General features: G+C 29.4%; 1 protein-coding gene across 1 annotated transcript; it reads right to left on the reverse strand.

The window, feature by feature from the left end:
• Window positions 1-21,718: 21,718 nt before the first annotated feature.
• On the reverse strand, window positions 21,719-22,755 carry LOC127116200 (glycine-rich cell wall structural protein). Its single transcript, XM_051047367.1, has 2 exons — window positions 22,657-22,755; window positions 21,719-22,550 (listed from the first exon to the last, which is right to left on the reverse strand). The coding sequence occupies exon 2, from the start codon at window positions 22,419-22,421 to the stop codon at window positions 21,939-21,941; it is 483 nt and encodes a 160-aa protein (XP_050903324.1). The 5' UTR covers window positions 22,422-22,550; window positions 22,657-22,755; the 3' UTR covers window positions 21,719-21,938.
• Window positions 22,756-23,053: the final 298 nt, after the last annotated feature.

Raw genomic sequence — 23,053 nt, forward strand, 5'->3', positions numbered from 1 at the left:
CCCTTAACCGTCATCGTATATTCTTTTTCAATTGTTATGAAATTGTAAGGTTCAACCTTATCAATATTTTTTATTGTAAAAAGTTTAACAATAATTTTAATTAAGTTAAAAGTATTTATGTGAAGGACAAAAAACAATGAATCTAAATGGTCTTTATTCTTAAGTATTTCACTGAAGACTAAAGAGTGTAGCCGGAGAAAGATTGTCATATTTTGAAAGGAAAAAGAACATCGCTCTATCATGATAGGGTCTATCAATATTTGAATTTTTAAAATATCAGTAAATTACTTGATAACCTCTTGATCCAACCTTCTTCAATCTTAAGAGCAAAATATCATTTTTTTTGCTCATGTTTTTGATAAAGACATGAAAAAACCCAGAATTAGTATCCCCTTCCTTAAGTCATTTAGATCTAGACCTTCAAAACAATCGAGAATTTGTAATCCTCAACAAGGACCAAATATTAGCAATCTCTCTAGATCTAACACCAATCTCTCTTAAGGAGTCAATATGAAAGTCAAGGTTTCCAAACACCTATTTATTCTAAATTTTTAAGACAATTTGGAGTATTTTTAATTTCTTTAACAAAACAAAATCTTTTTAGTCATTGATATTTATACTAGTGTAGGATGAGTGTACTAAATTAAAAAGGTTACTATGAGATAACCACTAATTATGAAATCTAAATTGCTTAGGGCCTCACACTCGAGTGACACACTTGGGGATAACATATCAATGATCAAACACACCCCTAAGAAATGACCACCGAGACATTTCACACAATGGTCCCACCATCCATTAGACACCATAATGTGATCAAGCTACTAGTTGCTCTACCATTAGACTGAAACCAAGTGATTTTTCTCTCTAGAATAGGGAGATTAATTAGGTCCATTTGAGAGATAAGTTTAGTAAAATTCAAACAATCCACTTTCTCGGAGGAGATAGAAGATACAGCCCATCCTACCGTTTCTTTGAAAAAAAATAGAATTGAAGTCTCTAAAAACACCAATTTTCTCCATCAAAACTAATATTACGCAAACAAATGTTAGCCAACATTGCACTCTTTTCTTCCCGAGCATACTTTGATTATACACTAATCAAAAAATAAATTATTTTAGTAGCACCCCTTCAGACAAACACCTAAGAAGCCAAGATCATATAAGGAAAATAAGGATATACCCTTCAAACTACACCAAATCGAAAACAAACAACTACTCCATACAAAGGGACAAAAACTTCAGCCACAAAAAGTGTTATCCCACAAAGAATGCACAAGGGAAAGAGAGATCTCACTAAGTTTGGTCGCTTGAATTGCCACATAATTAAAAGATTTAGACAAAATGAGCTCCCTAACCATATTTTCCTTAATCCTACCACTCAAACTTCTACCGTTAAAAGATTAAATTAACATAAAAAATGATCCATACTCGACCAGACACATTCTTGTTCCTAACCCTTTTTCTAAAGTCATTAGTTTACCCATTTTTACCTCGTTACTCAACCGATAATTGCACTCCAAATTGCTTAGTTAGTCTATAAAATCCAATTGTTTTTCTACTTTTCAGATCATCCAATATTCCAAATAATGATGACAATAGAATAAAAAAAGTGAAAAAAGTTGAGAAAAAACACTTTCAAAACAAAGAGAAGAAAATCGTCTTACACTAAAACATTATCCCCAACTCACCTTAATATATTTTTTTTAAAAAAGACTACATCGATTTAGATAGAGTTTGATATTGATTTTTTTTCCTAAATAACCATATTTCCCAACTTTAATTAGAAACTAACCATCTTTCTCTCATTATTTCGAATCTATCCATCTTCTAAATAAAAAAATTCAACTTATGCAAGGGGCACCAGTAGAAATAAGACATGGATACGGGGATGCCAATTGAAATAAAATCTCCTCTTGAAGTTGTAAGGAATGCAAATTAAAAGAAAAACCCCTCTTAAATTTATAAGGGGTGCCAATAATCCCTCTTGCTGAGTTCTTTGTTTAATTTTAATATATGTTATGATGAGTCCGCAATTGAAGGAAAGTCTCCTTTATCTTTTTATATGGAGGTGGTGGTAAGAATAAAGTCTTTCTTTTAAGTTGATTTTTTTTTAAATGGATAGATCGAGAATAATGGAGAAAGATGGTGAGGAATGTGATTATTTAAGTAAAAAATTGTTTAATTCAATAAAAAACAGTGTAAACATTAACTATGTTTAAAAGGCCAAATATGATTGGTAAATCTAGATTTCACAAAGCTTACCAAAAGGTAGGTTTGATTTTTAGGATTAGAGCATGAGCAGACTATCTTATACTACCAAATAAACCTCCCTCAGTCGGCTATTAAAAATATACAAATCAAATTGGCAAGTGATGTACACATACGCAACACACTTTTTCACACAAAGTGAATGTTTGTGATTTTCTAGCAAACTTTTCAAATCATTTCCACAAGCAGAATCATTACATCGGTTTTGAGTTCTCTTTTTGTCTTTAAATATAAGTAGTTAAAGTAGCTCTTTGATAAAATATATTTCTGTAAATATAAACACATTTTAAAATTATAAATATATTATTCTTTTATAAATAAACTCTTATTGATTTTTTGAAATATCAAATTTTAAAATTAGCTATATATATATATATATATATATATATATATATATATATATATATATATATATATATATATATATATATTATATATATATATATATATATATATATATATATATATATATATATATATATATATATATATATATATATATATATACCAGTTGTAGTGCACAAAATCTTTTTAATAACAATAAGTAAAAGGAAGTAACCAAATACTTACTAGCATTGATTGGAAATCATGAGTGGATTTTTTTAGCAATTAAAGTTGGTGCTAGCTTACTTAATGATTCATTTAATATAGTATAATCCAAGACCAGTTAATTATGTATATTAGCAAAAATATTATTCTTCTACCCAGTTTTTTTTATTAATCTCATTAAAAATTTATTGCATTTTCTAAAAGACACCTTTTTATTAATTTAATTGTTTCAAATATAAAAATTTCGTCTCAAAATAAATATCAAATTTAAAAAAAAGTAATTTATCATAAAATATGTAATTTTTATTTTTATCTTTCAATTGTATCGTCTAATTACTACTTTTAATTAACTATTTGTCTCATTTTATATTAATAAATAATTAAAATATATTTATAATCAATAAGAATAATTTAATAAAATTGATATTTTCTATTTTATTTTTTTAATTTATATGAAAATGTCAAATATAAAATTTATTTTGGGACGGTGAGAGTAGTATTTATGTACATATGATATTATTTTAGTTGTTAATTTCAACATTTTAGAAACAAAATTTTAATTCTTTTAAAAACAATAATTAAAATGATTATTAATACTTTTATAATAAGTAATAATATTTATGTCGGTAGAGCTCTCTAAAGGACCAAATAAGTTATAATGTCTTTAACAAAGGACTAAATAAGCCTCCCTCAGTTGGGCAGTAGTTAAGTGAATACAGAGGTGTCAACTCCCTCAACTGTTCATAAAAATTAATAAATAAAAAACTCACCCAACTGAACACAATGTAGAACACTAGCAAAATCTGAAAACTTTAAATCGAATTTGAAACGCAAGTGAGAGTCTTCATTTTGTGGATGATCTTTAATAATAGTAAGTATATAGTTTTTAATATGATTTCGGTAATCTCAATTATTGCATTGTTGTGTGTGTACGTAGTATTAAACAAAGATGATTTTGGTTTCTTCTTTCAATTGGATTTCCTAAATATATTGAGTTGCAAGGAGAGGTTATGCTTAATCCTAGGGTGGCAAAACCCAAACATGACATTGCCTATATACTTTATAGGAGCTCAATTAAATCTCACAATGATTCACTATTGAATTGCTAATTACAATATTAGAATGACACTCTTAATATTGTGTTTAGATGCGAATTATCCTAATTATAACTAATTATGACTATTTAATTAAATTAGTTAAAAAATTGAAACATGAGTAATCTTTAACTAATTTATTCTTTAAGTAAGTAGTTACTCTAATACTCCTCTACGAGATCAAGCGAGTTAGGAGACCATCTTGAAGTTGGAAAGTTCTTGAAATATAGAGGTGTTGAAAAACTTGGCTAATGTATCAACAATATGCAGATTTGCAGGTATATGTCGAATTGACAATTTCTTATACACCAATCTTTCTTGAACAAAATGTATATCAAACTCAGTATGCTTGGTTCGGGCATGAACCACAAGATTTTGTGAAAGATGGACAACACTTATGTTGTCACATAGAAGAATATGAGGAATGAAAGTGATGCCCAACTTAGTGAGGAGTGATTCAAGCCATAAAAGTTCAGAAGTTGTATGAGCAAAAGCTCTATACTCAGTGTTTGTCTCGAACATGGCAACCAAAGACTACTTTTTTGGAGCTCTATGAAACTAGATTTATCCCTAAAAAAATACACGGGTCAGATGTATACCATATTTCATCAGGGCCACTAGCCCAATCACTGCCACTATAGGCCCTAAGAGAAGATTTATGGCCAGTAATATAGGGCATAAGTGAAAGGCCAAATGAGATAATGCCACTCAGATATCGAAGAATCCTCCTAACTGCAGATCAATTAGTATTGAGAGGATTATTCATGAATTGATAAGTTTTTTTCACGCTATAGGAGAAGTTTGGTAATATAGGGCATAAGTGAAATGCCAAATGAGATAATGTCATTCAGATATCAAAGAATCCTCCTAACTGCGGACCAATTAGTATTGAGAGGATTATCCATGAATTGACAGGTTTTATTCACACTATAGGAGATGTCTGGTCGGGTGAGTGTGACATACTGTAGTGGACCAACCACGTATATGTATTGATGAGGATCAAAGAACAAAACAAAGCCATGTTTACTTAATTTGCAAGGTCTGAGCATGGGAGTTGGCACTCCACTAGCATCCACCATGTTGGCTTTTGGAGAAAATCTCTAATAAATATCCACTTTAAGCTTATATTTGACTTTTTTATTTATTTTCTCTCTTATACGCTTGTGTTAGAGTATTGTGAAATATAATTAATTATTTTCTCTGGGTGGTGGGATTGTACTAGGGATGGTTGAATGTAAATTATGTGTTGTAATAATTTTCATATAGTATTATTATCTAATTGTTATTGACAACGACCATGATTTTTTCTCCGATTTTGGAGTTTTTATGTTATATCCTTGTGTTGTGAATGTGTTCTTTTAATTTCACTATGCTAGATTTTCCCAACAACTGGTATCAAAGCTCCTTGTGAATGTGTTCTTTTAATTTCTCTATGCTAGATTCTACTATGATATTATGTTGGTGATTGAAGAGTTTCCTGCCAACGTGGAAATTGTACCATAAGTTTTCAATCTGGTGTTCAACAAGTAAAATTCTTGGACTAGTTTTTCTTCTAGTAAATATGTTTTTCGTGCTAGAGTGGAAATTATTGTGGTGGTGTAGCTTCGATGAAGAAAATAAAAGTTGGTGTATTCTTTTCAATCAGGCGGAGATTATTGGTAGTCTTCTAAAGGAAGATGAGTCTAAGAATGTATAAAGGATTCAAATTCTGCATTACAAAATGCATAAGTTTAAAGCACTTTAAATTTGTATTTGACTTTTTATATTTTCTCTTATACTCTTGTGTTCAAGTGTTGTGAGATGTAATTAAATATTGTTTTTGGGATGTAAGTGTACTGGAGGCCTGAGGTGGTTAAGAGTAAATTATGCGTTATACCAATTTTTACATTGTGTTATTCTTTGATTGTAATTTGACAACGATCATGGTTTTTTCTACGATTTATATTTTTTTTTTATGTTCTTATGTTGTAACTGTGTTCTTTTATTTTCTATGCGCTCAGTTTTTTCAACAAATACTAACTTTGCAAGTTCATGCATTAGAAATACCGCTACTTTGCAATAAGACACAATTTCACCATCTCATTTTTTATTTCTAGTTCTTCATTGAAGATGTAAAAGTAGAAAACATGTGTGTTTAGTTGAACATCAAGTGATAATGGAATTTGATGGGGTGTAGATCTTTGATTATGTTTAGAGATGACAATAGGTACCTATGGGCATAAATATTAGTCCTTCGCTATCACTTCTGTTTAGTAAATATGATACCCGTATCCGCCCGTATTCATGTGAGTATATATCAGATTGATATTTGTGGATTTTGAGATATTCGTGAGTGTTTACGAATATCTATGGATTCTTTTTCTAAAAAAATTATTTATTAATTTTTCTTATATGAGATAAATAAAGAATTACGTGTAACTTTTAAAAAAGACGCGAAAAAAAATGTATGCAATTAGGATTTTAAGTGAAAAGGAGATTATCAAATAAAATTAAATGATTAATTAAATAAATTTATTAAAATATAATAATTTTAAAAAATATTTAAATAATTTTTTTAGTTATTAAACGGATACGGATACTCGTAAGTACGAGTACCATCAAATCCCTATCTATGATAAAGAAATGGTTAATTAAATATTCATTTATTTTATCCATAAATATTTATTAAGCTATTCAATTTGTATTCATGATTAAGCTATTCAATTTGTATTCGTGGCAGATTTTACCGGCAACTATATCGACGTTATGTGAAACATTTCTGATCTCTACATGTGGACAGCAAATTTGACGTGAATCTGTTTTTAGTGTGTGAAGTACCAAAAAGATTATTTTCAAAATAAAGTCTAGGTGATTGTCCACTCAACCTACGATGTGAATCTGTTTCTAGTTGCATGCTTGAAATGTAGGAATTTACTAAGTAATGTTGATAAAAGTAAGAGAATATAGTATCGAAAACAAATTGAAATTTTCATCAAACTAATTGGGGGTTAGATTTCATATTCCCATTTGACCATAAAATCAAAAGGATATGCCTTTGTATTTTTCTACTTTGGATTGGAATGACACCTTATCCTGCAGAGGATTTCAACTAATTAAGTTTTTCAAAGTACACGCAATTGGTGAAGAAAAATGAATGATGAGACTAAGAGGTGAAGAAAAATGAATGATGAGACTAAGAGATGCATCAGAATGAAAAAGGAAAATGAATAATATTTCCACTTTTGTAACCTTTTGACTTTTTGTACAAGTATTTAATTAGTGTTTAGAATATGTACATCACTTTTTTAGTTAACATCAAATACAGATAGAGAGTTCGAATTTGTAACATTTTATTATTCATTTTTTAAATATGAATTCTAATTATTAAAATATTTGACCAAAATAAAAAATTTGTGCAATACACCTGAAGAAAACTATCGAATAAATATTCAAAAATTAATTGAACGGGGTGGAAATACATTCATAGTAGGTTTTATTAAATAATAAATTACAGTAGTTAATTTTGCAAGAAAGTAAAACAATAGAAAAAGGATTTGTCACGGGGCATTGACATGCAATAAAAAATAAGTATTAATATATGCTTATATGTCAATATATTAAATTAACATGTGTGTTTTCATTAAATTGATATTACAATGGTTATATAAGTTAACTTTTTAATCTAAAAGCAAAGTGATAATTATCACAATAAATTATCCTGAGATTTTATTGTCAAATTCTGATGATATTTAATATTTAAGGTGTCAGTAGATTCGACAAAACGATCCAACCAAAAATTCCAACTAGCAAAAATTGATTTGTTCACTTCAATTAAAAATCGAATTAAATCAACAAAACTAAATTTATTTGATTTGATTTTTAATTTTTAATTTTTTAAACTATAGAATTGATGAACCGAAGATATATGTATATGATAGGTATAAGTATCTCATTTTTGACGTACATGAATAGTTAACCAAAACAAGACATGTTTCACTTCATTTCTTCACTTTAAATATTAAGATAAATTCAAAGAAAAGATCTTCTACTTACCACTTTAGTTCTGACGCTTATCATCGTTCACTCATCATCGTCGTGTTTACCAATGATTTGATTGTGGTATTTGTGTTTCATTTTTTCTTGTTAAGTTTTCTATCTTTTTATTGTTTTTATCTAATGTATTATTTTTTGTTTTTTTTGGATTGACTTTATTTTACAAAACAAAAATATGGCGAAGTGTTCAAGTTTGCTCATCTACTTCAAGATGATTTTCTAGTGCAGAAATGACACATACTGAATCCGATATCACAACATGTGGGTACGACATATGAGTCTTACTCAACATGTCAGATTGTTGTATTTTAGGATGAATTTTATGTTAAAGATTTAATTAGATTTTATTACTTTTATTTAGCAATATGATTATATGATTTGTTGGATAACTGTGAAGATCAAATCAAATTTAAACTTGAAACAAATCAAATCACATTTTTTTGTTGAAGATATTTATGGAACAAATCTTATCCAACTGATTGTGTAAAGATTCTAGACGATTTAAATCAAAAATCTAAGAAGAAAATCCCAGAATTGTATTTCTATTTAAGGAGACTCAAATCAGATTTAAAGGTGTGAAACTTTTGAAGATACCTAATGTTAGGGTTTGTCTTTTGAGTTTTTGCATGTGCACCACTCTAGAGACTCATTTTATGTCATAAGACATAGACTTTAGTTTTATTGAGTCGTGAACCTTGTTCCAAGATATTATGTCTATAAGCTTGTGAACATTGTGTTTCTTGTATTCTACGCTAATGCTATAACCGTATTAGTGCATAATCGTTGTGTACACCTCTATATTTCAGTAACTTAACATATAAGGTTTGTCTTAGTTGAGTTGTAAAGTTCAACATTGTTTAATGGTTTGTTAACACCAATCACAGGTTGTGTGATTGAGAAGAAAATGAGTAGGTTTTCATATTTAGGAGAAATCCTTAAAAAGAAAGTTACTAAGATTAGGAAAAGGCTTTGAACAACATAGAGTTTGTTGGTTATTGTAAGACTAAGTGTACTGATTCAGAGTAGTGAATTTCATTTCTTAGATAAAGTGTCCCTCAGGCGTAGGTGTGGTTTCACCGAACTGAATTAGTAATCTCTTGTGTTCTTGATTGTTTTTCTACTTCATCATCTTGTAAAAGTTAAACTGTTATATCTTGCTTGCAATTGTTTTTTCTGATATACAATGTCGCAAATATGATGTATGACATCGGTCTCCAAAAGTAATAATCTACTAAAAACAAATCATTCGTATTGTCCCAAATATTTGGTCCAAGATATATATATCCTTTGAAATTGAACTTTTTTGTTTTTTATTTTCTATTAAAAAAAAAAATTATAACAGTTGATCATGACAAACAATGGTTAAGTTTGAAAATAGGTGAAACTTAGTATATAACACCTCTCATTATATATATATATATATATATATATATATATATATTAAAATCAAAGATTAAATTGAAAGATATTGTCTAATAAACTATATTTAAAAAATGTAATTTTAATAAAAAATTATTTAATAAATAATGAGATACATTCAAGTTGGCTCTTTTACTTTTTCAGCATAATCAAAGTAAATATGAACATTCGCATATATGAACACTCTCATACAAGATACTTTTGCAACATATGACAATCCATTTGATACCAACCAAAAAAAGTGTTCAACTAATCTGAATATATATATATATATATATATATATATATATATATATATATATATATATATATATATATATATATATATATATATATATATGAAGGGAACAAAAGGCCAATTCTTTTAGTCTAGTCTTGAAAGTACAAGGTTGACTACTTTAAGCAACATTGACCAAAAAATCCACTCGTTGATGAGAATATCATGTGACTGGTTGGTACTAAAAAGTCAAGCATATTTATTTATTTATTTTATTTTTATCAAATCACTATTATCCATTTGAAGATTCAGAAACGATTTCACAATTATATACTTGTAAGAATTTATAGTCAAAGAAAAAATGAAATATATCTGGTGTGACTTATAAATCTAAGCCATTAAAATCTGTTAATAAAAGAGAAATGATTTTGTATGGAAGAGTTTAGAGGTTAACTAATTTTGAGAATTATAAATCTAGTAACAATCATCGCAGTTTACAATATAAATAAAAATACATAATAATAAGATATTGCATCGGTAAAATATTTCACTGATTTAAAAATAAAATGTAATGGGATTTTTAAAATTTTGAACAATTTTTTTAAATGATATTCCATCGTTGATAGTTTAACATAAAGAAAATATATTTTATTTTATTTTTAAAAATGGGCTCTTGAGCTACCTCCCAGTTGAATTTTGGATAGATAAAAAAAAATATTTCTTTGAGCCTTCCAATTTCTTCTTCTCGAAACTCTATTTCATTTTATTTTAAAAATGAGTTTTTTTTTTTACTATCCTCTCGATTAAACAAATGAATTGATAGGAGATTTTTTAGAGAATATTTTAATGTCGCATATATGTTTTTTAGTCACCATACAAAAATATATAATTGCTTTTAATTTTCAGAGATGTTTCTTAGCCACCCAAGATTCGATTAATGTTAAAATATTTTAGAAATACATTTTTAAAATATTTTGGAGGTTAAATTTCTGACAGACCATTCCCCTTTCTTATTTCCCATTTTGCTCAAAGTTAACTTCAAACACCCTCAACTTTTTTCTCATTACCAACTCAAAAATCAATCAACGAAGCTTAAGGGAACTTCAATAAACATGAGAAACATCATCTAACTCTAAAGGAAAGTTGAAATTTGTAAGTTTTTTGAGTTTTGATAAGTTTTTGAGTTTTTGTGTTAATGAGTATAAATTGATAATTAATGTTAGAAATAAGTAGAAATTACATGTATGATAGTTTAGATATAATGTATTACACGTTTGTTGGCTGAAATGGATTATCAAAGCATTTTTTTGGGATTGCATGGGTACATTGGGGCCATTGATGCAACTGCTGAGTTACAGAAACGCGGAATTTTTCAGCGTTTTATTTTCTCAGATACCAGAGATACATATCTGGAACTTTCTCAGTATTTTTTTATTTTTTTTATTTTCTTGCTTGTGGTATTTTTGCCAGCACTAATTGTCGGTTTCACTTTAACTTACATGCATAATGGTTGATAGACACAATAGAATGAGGCACGAGAGGGTTGCACATGACGCATAAGATTATTAACCACAGGCGGAAGATTATTGACTTGCCTCATCCGAATGAGGATTGGTTTCAGGGGGTTTCGTCCTTATCTGGCCTGAAAGACTCGTGCATGACCTGTTATACTACGGTCAACCACGAGATGCTTAATGCATTCGTGGAGAGATGACACTCGAAGACCTCATCATTTCATCTCCCGCTTGGTGAGATGTCTATCACACTCGACGATGTCTCGTGTTTGCTACATCTTCCGAACAGGGGGAGACTCCTAGATCATGAGAGGACTTCCAAAGACGAAGCACTCAATATAATGGTAGACCATCTTAGAATCGACACAGGGGAGGCGACGGAGGAGTTGGATAGGACTAGGGGGCTCATGCTAGATTTGAATACTTGAAAAAGGTATATGACATTTTTAGATCATCTAAACTTATATATTTCATTTTTTACATATCACTTGTATGGTTTAAATCTTTATCTGAGCAAGCATAAACAAAACATAGCATGAACAATTTTATTTTGATAAGTTACAGAGATGTATCTACGTAAACTAATCGGAGATGCATCTCCAGAATATTTTAAATTATAAAATGGCTTATGAGTGTGATCCATGGTATATGTTTTAAATTGTTACTGAGATGCATCTCCAGAATATTTTAATGTTTAATCAGAATTTGGTGCGTTCGGAGATGAATCTCCGGAATCTTATGGGCAATTATGTATTTTTGCATGGTGGATAAGAAACATATATGGTGCATTAAGAAATCCCCAAACCCTTTATCTATCATTTCGATTGGACAAATAGACCAATAGGAAAAAGGGGTTTTGGCTATCCACTCGGCTGTGGAAATGAATTGATATTTATCCCTTCGGTTGAACAAATGGATCGATAGGAAAAATACTTTGCTTTGTAACTTCTTCGCCACTAAACCCTATTATATTGCGTAACGTGTGAGTGTTATCCCATATTATGAGTTTCTGAGTGATGTCAAAGTTTGTGATAGAAATGTAATTGGAAATTATTTCAAAACGATCTCTAGCATGGCATATCATTAAAATAACAATTGAGAAGTTTTTTGCATCATTAAAATATCATTTTTGCATATTTAAATGTTTTGGACCGACGCATGAGTTGGTGTATCGATACATGTCTAAATTGTATTTCTGAACTTCAATTTTGGTTCAACATGTATCGACTCATATGGTGATGTATCGATACATGCGTAATTGTTTTTCTCAAAAATCAATTTTACTTCACCATGTATCAACACATTGATGGCTGTATTGATACATGCCCTGTCAACCTTTATGTTTGGTGTTTTCTACCAAACATGTATCGACCCATTTACTCATGTATCGACTCATGATGTATTAAAATTGTGAAAAAATGTTTTTCAACCCAGTATGGATCAACCCATACCCTATGTATCGATACATCATGATACATTCATTCTGGAAAACGTATTTGTTACCTCATGTATCGACCCATTGGGTCATGTATCGACTCATGAGTCAATTTTTACACACGTGTATTGACTCATGCATCACATGTATCGACTCATCCAACTAAAATTTTCTGTTATTTTCTGTTTTCACTCTGTTATAAGTAGTAAAACATTATTCTTTTTACAAAACACATGAAAACGTTTTGAGAGCATTTTTTGTGTGAGCAAGAAACCTGAAAGATACTTTGTCTTCATCATCTTCTCAATCATCTTTTCACATTCAATCACATTAAAACATAATAATCATTTTGCATTGTATCAAGAGATCTTTGAGATAATGTTCAACTGTAGGATTTGTAATCGAAGCCGGGTTGAAGGGATACAAAAGAGGTTTCTATGAAAAACCGGAAGGTTTTCCATCAAGAACGGATCGTTTCTTGGGGGTTTTCATCAAAGTCAAGTGGATCGAATTCAGCCGTAGCGAAGGGGTTTGGAAATTTGGGAGATTTCACAAACAAGTATTGGAGCGGAGGATTGATCGTTGATTTTGAGGTTCAAGACTTGATCGGATCAGATCAAGCAGGGTTAAGACAAATTCAACATAATCGATGGGATTGGTGTTCGTTATTTGTGTTGTAACCTTGTAAACATTTGCAACATTATTGGAAATAAGATCTCAATTTCGATTTCGAAATTGAGGGGAGACTTACCCACACGCAAGGATGATAATGGGGAACTTCCTTACCAAACTGTTTGTGTACAATTTTCTATCCTTAATCTCTTTACTTTTTCAGCAAATTTATCATTCAATTGTGGTGTTAATTTTTCTGTTGTATGATCCTACATTGGCAAAAAAAATCTGCATAATTGATAAACTGTTTTAGTGTTTTGATTTGAGAAAATTGCTTTGACAACTTCATTGACAATAAGGATCATTAAACATTCAACACCAATTGTTTGATAAAAGTGTTCTGCTTGTTTTTGTTCATTGGAATATAATGTTGTTTGTGAATTTCATTAAAACGATTACCCAAGCGTGTTTATTTGTTATCGACATACTATTATCCATCAGTTTATCGCATGTTCAGTTTTCTAGTTGTCGGTTCAGAATAGACGGAAGTCGATTCGTGACTGCACTTTACCGCTAGCCTATAAAAATCAATTAAAAGTTTTAATATCCGTGACTTTTCTGTGGTGATCTATTCACCCCCCCCCCCTCTCGATCACCTGCCACACCGTCTAAAAAGTGGTATCAGAGCGCTGGTTCACTAGTGCTCTATATCTTCTCGTAACGATATGGCTTCTGAATCAAATGGGGCTTACAATAGAGCTCTAGTTTTCAACGGTGAAAATTACGGCTATTGGAAAGATTGCATGCGAGTACACATAAATTCCATAGAAAGGAATGTATGGGTTGCCATCCGTGACGGTCCTTTTGAAATTACTATGACCAACGCGGAAGGCAACATTGTACCAAAACCAGAGGCACAATGGACTGCCGATGATGAAAAGAAGTGGGCGTACAATTGGAAAGCGCGAAACAGTTTAATTTTAGCACTTAGTGTTGATGAGTATTATAGGGTATCCCATTGTACGACTTTCAAGGAGATGTGGGACACGTTACAAGTTGCCTATGAGGGAACTAACGAAGTTAAACAATCCCTCATAAACATACTTACTTAAGAGTTTAAACTCTTTCGCATGAAACAAGGAGAATCCATCTCTGACATGCAAAAGAGATTCACACATCTCATTAATCATTTAAATGCACTTGGGAAGCCTATTTCCAATGAACTTGTTACTAATAAAGTGTTGAGATATCTTAGTAGGGAATGGAAGCCTAAAGTGACAGCTATCAAGGAAGCAAATGACCTTACTACACTCAACATCACAACTCTATTTGGAAAGTTGGAAGAACATCAACAAGAACTAGCAAGCATTGAAAAGTATGAGAAGAAGATTAAAAAGGAGAAGACTAAATACAAAGAGAGTGAGAAGAAGTCCATAGATCTTGTGGCTTCTAGTTCTAAGTCCTCAAATAATGAGCTAAGTGATAGTGATTCAAGTAGTGACGAAGACTCAGATGATGAGGAAATGGGACTGGTTGTTTGGAGGTACAACAAATTCATTCAAATGAATGGAGTAAAGCACTCCGACAAAAATCTCATAAAAAATTTCAAAGACAATCCAAAGGATCTAAACAAGAAGAGAATAAAAAGGATAAGGCAAAAGGATATTGCTTCAATTGTGGTAAGGTAGGGCACTACAAGCCGGACTGTCCTCAACTAAATAAGGACAATGGCAAAGCTACACCAAATAAATATAACAAACAAAGAAGGGCATACATCGCTTGGGAAAGCGATAGTGAATCATCAAGTGATGAAAGCTTGAGTAATAATGATGAGACAGCCAACCCGTGTCTCATGGCTCACATCAAAAACAAGGCTTACCACAAGAGCCTTAACAAAGAAAAGAAAGTAAGACATGCCTACTATAATAATTTCTCTTCTATGTCTTTTTCTGAATTGAAAATAACTTTTGAAAAACTGCATACCGAAGCATTAATAGATTTTAAGAGATTATCCTTCAATAAATAAATCTTTTCATTTTTGGAGGGTAAAGTCTATAAAACCGAAAAAGACTTAGAAGCTCTAAAAGAAAGTATTGTAGAAAATTCAAAAGATATTGATGGATTGGTTCGTGTTTAGAATTGTGGGGCTTGTCATATTTGGCAAGGAGAGGTTAAATCTCTTAAGGCCAAATTAGAGAAAGCTCTACAGCCGAAAGTTACTTTTATCGTTGATCCTAATTTGTTTAAGAAATATTTGGATCCACCTTATGAAAAATATTCATTTTTAGAGAAGATTCCAAGGATTCCAATGAGCAAAAGTAAACGAATCCATCATCATGGTTTATGTCATTATTGTTGTCATTCGGGTCATACCATTGCGAAATGCAAGTTTAGGAGATTTTTTGTTCCTAAAGTCATTTATCAATGGATACCTAAATGCAACATTTTTTCCACTCACACACAAGGACCCAATAAAAATTAGGTACCTACCTCTCTCTTTTGATATTGTAGGTTAAGTGTCTTGCATCCGAGGAAAGAAGATGGTTTCTTGACAGTGGGTGTTCAAGGCACATGACGGGTGACATATCTCTATTCATAGACTTTAAAGCTAAGAAGAAGGGTTATGTTACTTATGGTAACAATAACAAAGAAGCGATTCTCGGAAAAAGGTAGTGTAGGTAACCCCTCTACCATTACTATCTTCGATGTGAATTTAGTTGAGGGACTTAAACATAATCTTTTGAGTATTAGCCAATTATATGACAAGGGTTACAAAGTAAATTTTACAAACACTTATTGTATAATTGAGCATGATGACAAAAAGGATATTGTGTTTAAGGGTGTTATAGTAAATAACATCTATATGCTTGATCTTATTGAGGTACCGTTAACAAGTCCTAAGTGTCTAGTCGCCTTGAATGATGATTCATGGCTTTGGCATAGACGCCTAGCGCATGTTAACTTCGATTTTATTAATAAGGTTGTGTCCAAATATTTAGTAGTCGGTCTTCCAAAAATAAAAAATTCAAAAGATCACCTATGTAATGCATGTCAAATGGGAAAGCAAACGAGGGTGTCCTTTAAATCTAAAAATGTTATTTCTACTTCACGACCCCTCGAGCTTATCCATATGGACCTCTTTAGCCCTTCTATGACAAAGAGTTTAGGTGGTAACTACTATGGATTTGTATTGGTTAATGACTATTCTCGATTTATATGGACTATATTCTTACATAGCAAAGACGAAACTTTTTCCGCTTTTACACGTTTTGCAAAACTGTCCCAAAATAAAATAAATTCAAAAATAGTTACAATCCAAAGAGATCATGGATGGGAGTTTCAAAACCACCTATTTGTTGATTATTATGACAAGCATGACATTGAGCATGATTTTTCAGCCCCTCGTACTCCACAACAGAATGGCATTGTGGAGCGCAAAAACCGTGTTTTAGAGGAGTTGGCTAGAACTATGCTCAATGAGGACGGTCTACCAAAATACTTTTGGCCTGATGCTAGTAGCACAACTTGTTATGTTTTAAACAGAATTTTGATTCACCCCATTTTAAATAAAACCCCTTATGAGCTTTTGAAAGGGAGAAAATCTAACTTGTCACATCTTCATGTTTTCGGTTGTAAATGTTTTGTTTTAAATAATGGTAAAGACAATCTTGGGAAATTTGATGCAAAAGCGGAATGAGTTTATGGCTATTGTTTGTTTTAGTTAATGATTTGCTATCTTACTAGTAACAATATGAAAAGCAACAAGATAACACGTCACCATAAAAGAATGAACAAAAAAAATTTGATCATCATAGAAGTTCTGGATGCATATTGACAATTGACAAAGAAAAGAGATAGTCAACTGAATTGTACTCAATCTCCAGATACCTTAGCTAGTAAGGTTTGAGCCAAAAACTCCATAGTTTATTTTTCATACTTATGAGAGTATCCATATAATTCTTATTTTCTATAATTTTCTTTATTTTTACATTTTCTATTAGTCGGATAAATACACATTGAGACACTTGTTTGTGAAAACTCTGATCCTTGTAAGCATCTCTATTTTGAAATGTTTATATTCGTTTTTTAAACCACTTTGAGCCTGAGCCCTTCTTTCAGTGACATAACTTGTTATACAATCATTTGACTTGAATGATTAAATATTTCCACCCTCTTTGAAGTTAAGTCAAAAGTTTAGTTTCCTTGTTCGATGCAAAATAATAAGTTTGGAATTTCTCTTGGAAGTTAGCAACATTTAAGTTTGGGTGGGGGTACTAGAAAAAAATTGGTAAAAAAAAAAGAAAAAGAAATACATAAAATAAAGAAGTTAAAATGACTTCTTAAAAAAATTGTGGAAAAGAAAAGAATGAATAGGATCAACAAATTGCATTCTCTAGTACCGATTGATCAAGCGAAATATTGTTATGATAGGAACATGAAAATATAAGGAAAACTAGATACCTAACTCCAAAGATTTAAGACTACTATCCAAAAATATCCTACCCTAACATATGTCCCATTAAAACTTTGGAAAGATCTTGAAGTGTGTGTTTAAATATGACTTTGATTGACTTTATTATAAATTTTATAAACTTATGGTAAAATACTTTTGTATGTTGAATGTGTGATTACCTTGTCAATTCGAGTAACAAATGTGAGATAAGAGACAAGTTGAGTACTTTTGATATTGGAATAACTTTTCAGAATTATTTGGATTGAAGCAGGGAACATACTTGATGTTTAGAAAAATGAATGGTGATGTTCATTGGTAAGGGTAAGCATTTTGTTTCTATTGAAAATTTCAGTTTACAAGCAAGTCCCTTAAGGACAAGCAACATAATAAGTTTGAGATTATGATGACAATCTATCATTATATAATATTTAGGAGTATTTTGATAGAATCGGTGAAATTTTGAGTAAAAGATGAGTTAAAATGTTGAAGAAATGAGAAGAATAACCAAAGGAAGAGAAATCTGGGACTTAGAAAAAATAAAAGAAAAAAACAACATCAAAAAGCCTCTGGAATTCTCGCGACTGCGATATTGCTTATCGTAGTCGCGATGGTACATGTGTCAGACACGTTTTTGGCTATTGAAATAGAAAAATATGTTATTTTTGCAAGGGTTCCGATTTTGAGAAAAGAAGGTGATGACAATAAGTTCTACAGCACATATTTTAAGAGTTTTTGAGCCATTGGAGATAAATTTCTTCATTGATTTTCATGTACTTTTCATCTAAACTCATTGTATTTTATTGTTTAACTATGAGTAAGTAGATTTCTCTTGATTATGTCTTAGAAGATGAATTTAGTTTTACTATGTTGGATCATATGATTGTTTGATGTTATTTGAGTACTTTTATGATATAATTTATATTCAATTTATTTTATTCTTAATGCTCTTTGGGGTGTTGACGAGCACGCAAAGTGAAATTAGATGAATAGGGATTATTGACCATAAGTCTACTGATAAAAAGAATTAAGCAATTGTTCAAATTAGTAATTAACTAGGATTATGTAATTATAAGTTGTGGCTAGAGAATTAATGCACGTAAATTGCCTAGCTTTACTTCGAATTCGCCTAAGAAATTAGAGAATTGTAGTTTAAATTAGTGAAATTATAAGTCAACTTGATTTAGATAATGCACAATTATCAACCAAGGAAAACTAAAAGATTCAAATAAAATCTAATCGCTTTCTCATTATCGTATCTTTACCATCGTATCTTTACCAACTTGTATTTGTGTAATTATTTTTTTTCAAACCAATCTAAAAATCCCTCATATTTACTTTATATAGTACAATTACAACCTTATTAAATTTGCAATTCCTATAAAATTAGTCTTTATTTTTTATTACTTTGAGTGTACTAGTATATCTGCTATTATCATTACTTTGAGTGTACTAGTATATCTGCTATTATCACCGCAAATTCATATTTATGTTTTAAGAAAGATAGTATTGTAAAATTTCTCTTATTTCGTTTTTAGATTAACATATATGCTATGTTGACACTGAAATTCCTACAATTTTTACACCGTATCCATTTCAAAATCATTTTTACCGTGACATAAAAATTTAAGCAAGAAAAGTATCTATTATCTATTATATTAAATCTAATGCAACAGATTATGTTGCGACACATAATATGCCATTAGGTTATATTTACCACATCAATTAAAATCTGTATTGTCACCTTTAAAATTAAATCTTGAAACAAACATATACGATTATACTTCAACTTCTATTCCAAAAATCATATGTTACGACATTTTTATTATTAAATATCTCATCAAAATTAATTATAATTAAACACAATTATCACTCTTTATATAATTAAGTCTTTTCATCTTAAATCTATAAAAAATAATAATAAAAAATATAATAACTATATTATTTTGTTAAATTACAAAATATCACAAAAAACAGCAATCAGTCAAAAATAAAAATAAAAATTGATGACTAACAAAAATAATTATATTTAAATATTTATTCTTATAAAATTTAACAATTACAATAATTTTATTAGTTGATAAATTTTATAATAATTAATTTAAATTTTATTTACAAATTAATAAAATACAATTACGCTTCAACTTTTTTTCTAAATATATTACAAAAAATCTTTATATTATATATTTTAAAAGAGTTAATCACAACTAAACACAATTATTACTCTTTATATAATTTAATCTTTTTACCTTATACCTAAAAAATAGTAACTATATTAATTTGTTAATAACTATATTATTTCTTTTTTTTGTTGAGTTTAATATCTAAAAATATAATAATTACATTATTTTGTTAAATTAAAAAACATTTACTACAAAAATAAATAGATCATTCAATTTTTTATGCCTAACAAAAAAATGATATTAAATATATAAAATTCTTACAAAATTTAATAACTACAATAATTTTATTAACTGATTAGTTTTAGTATCTAATTTAAACTTTAATTACAAATTAATAAAATAAAATAAAAAATCATAAAATAGAAATATTTTGGTTTCTAAATATTAAAAAAAAAATCATGTAATTAAACTTTTAAATATCAAATCATCATATTATTTTATAACTTTTATGATTAATTTGAATTTGTTTTTTAAGTTTTAAAATTATAAAATTATAAAATATAATTTAAAAAAAATGATATACAATTCCTCAATAACATGAAATATTTCTAATACCTACAAATCACAAATTTTCTTTAAACAAAAAAATAACTTTAAAATTTTTAAAAATTAACATATTTAAGTCTAACAAAAAAATAATTTAATAATATCAAAATAATTTAATAATTTATTTTATTTAAATAAAAATTAATAAAAAAATGTTAAAACATCCGTGCAATGCACGGGTTACCATCAAATTATTAAAAAATAACAAATACAAGTATAATCATATATAAATACATTGTGGTTGGAAATTTTGGTGTAATCCTCACATTTCTCATAGATTAAGGGTGTGTTTCTTTCAAGTTTAGAAGAAACATTCCTTGGAATCTTATTCCCATCATTATTATTACTTGAAATAATATTTCTATCCAAGTGTTTGGTAAAAACTAAATTTCTTAGGAATGTTTATAATATTTATTTAATTTAAAAATTATAAAAAATAAAATAAATAAATAATTGTGAGTAGTAGTGGGGAGTTGTAGTTAGTTGAATTTTATTTTCATGGGAATGTTGGATTCCCACCCTTTAAACCTTGGAATAAAAATAAAAGAATCATCTGAAAATAAAGTTCCTGGGAATAAAATATACCTTGGAATAATTTTTAAAAAATTGAATCAAACATGGGAATGTTGCATTCCCATGACAATATTCCCAGAAATATTTTTTAAAACCTTGAAACAAACACACCCTAAATGTTACTTGCTCTTTCTATATTCCACAAAGGGCATCTAATATATATATATATATATATATTATATATATATATATATATATATATATATATATATATATATATATATATATATATATATATATATATAAAAGTTAACATCAAATGATGCCAAGATGTTAAATTTAATAATATGATATTTCCGATAATTTTTCATTCTATATCCGTATAATAAAAATTCATTTTTGGATTGAAAACTATTATCATATAGATCGGGTCTATAAAATTTCACATCAATAAAAAATTATTTGATATGTTAAAGAGATCTTCAATTAATCTTAAATTTTATAGACATAATCTATATGATAATAATTTTCAATACAACAATATATTTTGTTATACGAATATACCATAAAAAGATTATCAAAGGTATCGTGTTATAAAGTTTGACACCTTAATGTCATTTGATCTTGATCCTATAACTATTTTAAATTATTTACTTTATATTATCAATAAAATTGTAATAATTTTTTCATTAGTATACTTTTATTTATTGTATCTCAATTCATATACTTATTTTAATAACTATAAATGATTAGAGTATTTTAATAAATATGTTTTATTTTATATTAAAATCAATATATATATATATATATATATATATATATATATATATATATATATTCATTAGAAGGGGAGAGTATTTTCTTATAATAACCAACACTACAACTCGAGAACTCCAACCACAAATCATTAAATCTATAGAACACAGATTACATTAATAGATTTTGGAAATAAACAAATTACAATAAAAGAAAGGTGAAACATCTAAGTAGTACTTATTTATTTTGTAATGTTACAACGTTATTAGATGAAAAACCAAATCAACAAAAGTACCATTAATAATGCAAAACAGTATTGAAATTACACAACCAAAGTACACATTAAATTCAAGGTTTATTTGCTTCAAGATTATTGTGACCACCAATGAAACCACCAACTCCACCAATAACACCCCCTCCTATTCCTCCTACACCTCCTCCAATTCCTTTGTAAGCATAACCTCCAATTCCACCTACAATTCCCTTAGATATTCCACCCCCATAACCACTACCTACACCTCCTCCATATCCACCCCCTAAACCACTACCATCACCTCCCCCATATCCACCACCTAAACCACTACCACCTCCATATCCACCCCCTAAACCACTACCTCCACCTCCTCCATACCCACCACCTGAACCTCCGCCGATTCCCCCTCCTCCAAACCCTCCACCGCCACCAAACCCTTTAGAAGGAACATCAAATAACCATTCTGGATTTTTCACATCTTCTTTCTCCTTCTTCAATTTCCTTCCATCTACATATTGAGACATTCCCAACACTAAACACACCCCAACAACAACCAACAAAATAAACTTCCTCTCCATGATACGAATCTACTAAAATACACTTCACTTACACTTACACTTACACTTAGACCACTTTATACAAATATGCACCATATGCATGCATATATATAGCTCTTGCATGCATGTGAAAATGAACACGCCTAATGCCTAAAAATTCAACATGTAAAAAAAAAATAGTTGAAATATTTAATGTCATTCTAAGGGGTTAGGTTTAATTGCTACCTCATGCACCACACAATTTACCTTCTCTTACCATAATAGTCCAGCTCTATCACATGTATGGTAATGTGAATTTCATTCGCATTCATATCTACCACCTTGTAATCCCATAGAGGAAGTTCACAGGACATTTCTGACAAGCGGTCCATATTGTAATGGATGCATGCACATATTGTCTAGGATAATTGTAGTACTATAGTGTATGATTATTTTTTGGAGTGGTGGCACCCATTACAGGTGGTAGATGGTGATAGGAGCCATGTGTGGCTACAGTAACGCGTGACATAATTTATTCAACCGTTGTGCACTTGACTTTAACATTAAAACTAAGAGGAAAAATATATTTTTACTGAGTTTAATCAATTGTTATTTTTATAGTACAGATTCTTGTTAACCACAATTAAGTTTAATCACATATGTTTCTTTAATAG

The sequence above is a fragment of the Lathyrus oleraceus genome, chromosome 1 (assembly GCF_024323335.1).
Source record: "Lathyrus oleraceus cultivar Zhongwan6 chromosome 1, CAAS_Psat_ZW6_1.0, whole genome shotgun sequence".
In the NCBI taxonomy this organism is placed as follows: Eukaryota; Viridiplantae; Streptophyta; class Magnoliopsida; order Fabales; family Fabaceae; genus Lathyrus; species Lathyrus oleraceus.